Genomic DNA, 6,400 nt, shown 5'->3' on the forward strand with positions numbered 1-6,400 from the left:
TGCTTCTCTGTTACCTGTTCTTTCTTGCCATGATCCGGAGAGCACGCCACATCCTCCTCCAACCCCTTCACCCTCACTGGCAGAGAACAATCTCTCCATTCCTTTGTGCTCCCGTAGCATTCACTCCTAAGCCCTAGGTTCTGCCGCCTCATCTCATCCCTTTGTGACGTAGTGGCCCCAGTCCGGGCCCTGGCGCGCTAGGCTCACAAAGGCAGGCACAGACTGCAACCCTGCTCAGTGCTCCGGGCGCTTCAGGCTGGCTTGGGTCCTGCTGCTCCAACCCCAAGGGCCCTGGAGCGCTCCCTGATACCTCCATCACTCACCATGGCCAGCCAGTTCTGCCTCCCTGAATCCCCATGTCTCTCGCCCCTGAAACCCTTGAAGCCACATTTCGGAGACATCCAAGAGGGCATCTACGTGGCGATCCAGCGCAGTGACAAGCGGATCCACCTCGCTGTGGTCACGGAGATCAACAGAGAAAACTATTGGGTCACGGTAGAGTGGGTGGAGAAAGCAGTCAAAAAAGGCAAGAAGATTGACCTGGAGACCATACTCCTGCTGAATCCAGCTCTGGACTCTGCTGAACACCCCATGCCGCCCCCGCCCTTATCCCCCTTGGCTCTGGCGCCCTCTTCGGCCATCAGGGACCAGCGTACCGCCACGAAATGGGTTGTGATGATCCCCCAGAAAAACCAAACACCCTCAGGGGACAGCCTGGATGTGAGGGTCCCCAGCAAACCTTGTCTGATGAAGCAGAAAAAATCTCCCTGCCTCTGGGAAATCCAGAAACTGCAGGAGCAGCGGGAAAAGCGCAGGCGGCTGCAGCAGGAGATTCGAGCTAGACGCGCCCTCGATGTCAATACCAGAAACCCCAACTACGAAATCATGCACATGATCGAAGAGTATCGCAGGCACCTGGACAGCAGCAAGATCTCAGTCCTGGAGCCCCCGCAAGAACATCGCATCTGCGTCTGCGTGAGGAAGCGGCCTCTCAACCAGCGAGAGACAACCTTGAAGGACCTGGATATCATCACCGTCCCCTCGGACAATGTGGTTATGGTGCATGAGTCCAAGCAAAAGGTGGACCTCACTCGCTACCTGCAGAACCAGACCTTCTGCTTCGACCATGCCTTCGACGACAAAGCCTCCAACGAGTTGGTGTACCAGTTCACCGCCCAGCCACTGGTGGAGTCCATCTTCCGCAAGGGCATGGCCACCTGCTTTGCCTATGGGCAGACGGGAAGTGGGAAGACGTACACCATGGGTGGAGACTTTTCAGGAACGGCTCAAGATTGTTCTAAGGGCATTTATGCTCTGGTGGCACAGGATGTCTTTCTCCTGCTCAGAAACTCCACATATGAGAAGCTGGACCTCAAAGTCTATGGGACATTTTTTGAGATTTATGGGGGCAAGGTGTATGATTTGTTGAACTGGAAGAAGAAGCTGCAAGTCCTTGAGGATGGCAATCAGCAAATCCAAGTGGTCGGGCTGCAGGAGAAAGAGGTGTGTTGTGTGGAGGAAGTGCTGAACCTGGTGGAAATAGGGAAGAGCTGTCGGACTTCCAGGCAAACATCTGTCAACGCTCACTCATCCAGGAGCCATGCAGTGTTCCAGATCATCCTGAAGTCAGGAGGGATAATGCATGGCAAGTTTTCCCTCGTTGATTTAGCTGGGAATGAAAGAGGAGCAGATACGACCAAGGCCAGCCGGAAAAGGCAGCTGGAAGGGGCAGAGATTAACAAGAGTCTTCTAGCCCTCAAAGAATGTATTCTGGCTTTGGGTCAGAACAAGCCTCACACCCCATTCAGAGCCAGCAAACTCACACAGGTGCTCCGGGACTCCTTTATAGGCCAGAACTCCTCCACTTGCATGATTGCCACCATCTCTCCGGGGATGACCTCTTGTGAAAACACTCTCAACACTTTAAGATATGCAAACAGAGTAAAAAAATTAAATGTAGATGTAAGGCCCTACCATCGTGGCCACCATCCGATTGGACATGAGGCACCAAGGATGTTAAAAAGTCACATCGGAAATTCAGAAATGTCCCTTCAGAGGGATGAATTTATTAAAATACCTTATGTACAGAGTGAGGAGCAGAAAGAGATTGAAGAGGTTGAAACATTACCCACTATGTTAGGGAAGGATACCACAACTTCAGGGAAGGGATCTAGCCAATGGTTGGAAAACATCCAGGAGAGAGCTGGTGGAGTACACCATGATATTGATTTCTGCATTGCCCGGTCTTTGTCCATTTTGGAGCAGAAAATTGATGCTCTGACCGAGATCCAAAAGAAACTGAAATTATTACTAGCTGACCTCCACGTGAAGAGCAAGGTAGAGTGAAGCCAATGGCGAGAGATCAGGTCCGAAATGCTGCATTGCTGCAGTTTCCACCACTCTTATACAGGAAAACTGTCCAAATTATCTAAAGATCCTCCTGAAAAGCTTAAAACATCTTAAAATACACCGATGGGAAACGTGCTCTTTCTTCTGCCTCTGTATTTCTGTAGTTTGTTTTCATCCTGCTGAACTATAGTTTTCAACAGGGAATGGTTCCTCCCCACCCCCTACCAGGACATTTGGCGATGTCTGGAAACATTTTTGATTGTCACAACTGGGGGTGGTGAGGATACTGGCATACAGTGGTTTGAGGACCAGAAATGCTGCTAAGCATTCTAAAGTGTACAGCAGCAGTCCCCAACTTTTTTGACACCACAGACCGGTTTTGTGGAAGGGAGTTGTTCCGTGGGTGGGGTTGGGGATGAAACTGTTCCACTTCAGATCATCAGGCATTAGTCTCCTAAGGAGCATGCAACAACCTATATCCCTCACATGCACAGTTCACAATAGGGTTCATGCTCCTGTAAGAATCTAACGCTCCTGTAAGAATCTAATGCTCCTGCTGATCTGACAAGAGGGGGAGCTCAGGCAGTAATGCCCGCTCACTGCCAGCTTGCCTTCTGTTGTGTAGTGTGATTCCCAAAAGACCACAGACCTACCGGTCTGCAGCCCAGGGGTTGGGGACCCTGAAGTGTACAGGACAGCTTCTCACATCACGTGACTACCCTGTTGCAAACATCAATGGTATCGAGGTAGAGAAACCCTGCTGTAGAAGAAACCAGCTGTGATGAAAGCAGATACACTAAATTTCCAGCCGGGAAAGCAAAACACTGTGAGTTAAAGGAAATAGATTGGAAAGACACCAGGGGTACACAATGGAGTAAATCTAATGATACCGCTCATGAATCTTTCTCTTGCATTGCTGTTTAGATTCAAATGGTTTTTAAGATCTAATCATATTGGGAGGCTGGATTTTCCTTGAAACCATGTATGAGAGCCTAGAATTGAGAGGGACTTTTTAAAAGAAACATTTGAGTTGAAATGGCAAAGTATTGCACTCCCTAGAAGTGATTAAAGTGCATGTGTGTAGGGGTGTGTGTGTGTGTGTGTGTGTGCACGTTTTGCCTAAGTAGGGCTTTGTTGACTATAGTGTCTTTAATTTTTTTTTCCTCACACACTCTTTACCATATATTGTATTTATATGCTTCACATAAAAAGCCTTCCTGTATCAAGTTGGAGCAGGGTATAAGTCAAACAGTAGAAAAACTCCCACCTAAAATGGGACACATCCCATAAATACCTCAAAAGTAGCATCAGAAACATTGATACCTTAGATTGATTAGGTAATTGAAACATTTTCCTGATTCAAGGATCACAAAGTCCATTCTTTCTTTTAAAAAAAAGCTAATCTGATACGTAAATACAAATATAATAAATAATACGTGCAGCAAACTAATCTAATTAGCAAACATTATATAAAATACTGTAACAAAAAAAGAAGGGTCTTTCGGTTTCAAATCTTGTAAGTTCCAAATGCTTTTTAAAAAGAAATAAATAGAAATGATTTGCACAAAAGAAAAGTCCATGGCAGATTAAGGAAATTTAGACAATACATAGTCTCCAAATTTTGCTACTCTCATTATTTTCAAATGTTTTCCTAAAAGTTACAAAGACCTCATTAACATTAGGATAACTGGCACATTACTATAGCGTAGAATAATAATGTCCTAGCAAAAGCCATCAGTGTAAAACAATAAGGATGACCATGAACATCTGGTCTTTTGTAATTAATATTTGTGGTCTTTAGAACACAAACACACACATACACACTTAGCAGTGCTTTGACTGGATTGCATTAAATCAATTAACTTGATAAAGATTAATATCGTTACGATTGTGAGTCTTCAATCCACGAATATTCCTCTTGGAAGTTTATTTAGTTCTTTATTAATTTCTTTCAGTCTTTTAGCATTGTCCATATTGAGGTGTCACATCCCTTTCATTAAAAGCATGATTAGATAGTCGATTAGATAATCAATGTTTTTAAGGCTAATCTAAATTTTATCACATTTAAATGTAATTTTCAAAATATTCCTAATATATACGGGAAAAGTTGGTGTTTGTGTTTGGACCTTTTAATTTAATGATAAATTAATTCACTTACTAATTCTAATAGAATTTAAAATATATTATGTTGGATGTTTTTAGGTACATAATTATGGGATTTGTAAATGATAAAATTATTGTTTCTCTCCTTCCAATTTTTATACCTTTTATTCAAAAGTATATACTTTTATTATCTTATTCCCATAAGGCCTTGTATGTAATGTTGAGTAGAAAAAGTCATAACAGGAATTGTCTGGTTCTCTATCTCAAAGAAAATATTTTAATAGTTTAGCAATTAATATAGTTTAATGGTTCAATTTTTATGCATAGACCAATCTTGTCAGATTCAGAATTTCTTTATCTATATCTAGTTATTGTTAATGAGTGCTAAATTTTACCCTGTCTTTTCTTCCTCTATTTAGATGACCATATGATATTTTCCTTTAGTCTCTAAGTGTAATGAATTACAATACCTTTTCAAATGTTAGATCAATCTTGCTTTTTGAAATAATTTCAACTTATACTTTTTTATACATTGTTGAATTATAAATAATAATAATTAGTTTAGGATTTTTGTATCTATATTCATGAGAGATGCTATAATTTTCTTTTGATATCTATCTCAGGGACTGGAATTAAGATTTGTCAACTCTATAAAACAAAATGAGAAGCCTATTCTCTTTTTCTATTTTCTGAAATCATTCGGATTTTTTTTTTTTTTTTTTTTTTTGAGGTGGAGTCTCACTCTGTCACCAAGGCTGGAGTGCAATGGCAACACCTTGGCTCACTGCAAACTCCACCTCCTGGATTCAAGTAATTCTCCTGTCTCAGCCTCCAGAGTAGCTGGGATTACAGCTGCTTGCCACCACGTCAGGCTAATTTTTGTATTTTTAGTAGAGACAGGTTTCCGCCATGTTGGCCAGGGTGGTCTCAAACTCCTGACCTCTGGTGATCCACCCACCTCAGACTCCCAAAGTGCTGGGGTTACAGGTGGGAGCCACCGCACCGGGCTAGATATGATTTCTATTAAATTTTTGTTAAATACTTCAAAGCTATCTGGCTCTGGAGTTATCTTTATGACAAAATTTTCTAGATTCAATTCATTTAGTGGAAATAATATTATTCAAGTTTACACTTAATATTTTTCTCATACCAGATTTAATAAATTTTATTAATTTATTCTCATAAAACTATACTATACTCATTATCTATCATGCCCCTATTATTTATTTCTTTTTTTATCCTTCCTGATACTGGTAAATTGTGTCTTCTCTTTTTTATTTTTAATCAGACTTGTTGTATGTTTATGAATTATATTAGTTTTTTCAAGGAAATAACTCTTGGCTATTTTCTCTATTGTGTTTGTTTTTATTTTATTAATTCCATTTTTCCTTCTTTCTATTTAATTTCTACTTTTTTCATTTTATTAATTTCTATGCTTAGATAACAAATTTGTCATCCTTTTATAATTATTCTTTTTAACTACTGCTTTTAGTCAATCTACATTTTTATTATTCAAAAAATTGAATACTCAAATATTCAAAGTATTCATTTTTTCTAATTTTCACTTACCAATAAGTTATTAAAAACATTGTTATATGCCTATTTTTAAATTTGTTTAATCACGTTCTTCAAATATTTTATAACGCTTATTTACTTTATCTTTTACCATGATATTAAATTCTTAAACTTTAATTGTAGGCTTAACTACTTTTCCTTTTAATTCTGACAGTTTTCAGTTTATATCTTTTGAGGTTATGTTCTAGTTGCATATACATTTGGGGTTTTATATATGCCTGTTGAGTTCACAGTTTTTACATACTAAATTTTTCTCTTTGTTTCTCGTAATTTTTCTTGGATTAAATTCTGCATTTCCTAATATTAGTATAGATAATATTAGCTTTATTTTAGTTTGTATTTGTGTGGTATATACTTTGCTGCCCTTTTATTT

The 6,400-nt window shown here is 40.1% G+C and overlaps 1 protein-coding gene across 1 annotated transcript; it reads left to right on the top strand.

Moving 5' to 3' along the window:
- Positions 1–217: 217 nt before the first annotated feature.
- On the top strand, positions 218–2,484 carry KIF2B (kinesin family member 2B). The gene is given in 1 exon segment (NM_001328290.1): positions 218–2,484. A coding segment is annotated over 1 exon segment (2,022 nt). The 5' UTR covers positions 218–324; the 3' UTR covers positions 2,347–2,484.
- The last annotated feature ends 3,916 nt before the right edge of the window (positions 2,485–6,400 follow it).

Source organism: Pan troglodytes, chromosome 19, assembly GCF_028858775.2.
Source record: "Pan troglodytes isolate AG18354 chromosome 19, NHGRI_mPanTro3-v2.0_pri, whole genome shotgun sequence".
Taxonomy (NCBI): Eukaryota; Metazoa; Chordata; class Mammalia; order Primates; family Hominidae; genus Pan; species Pan troglodytes.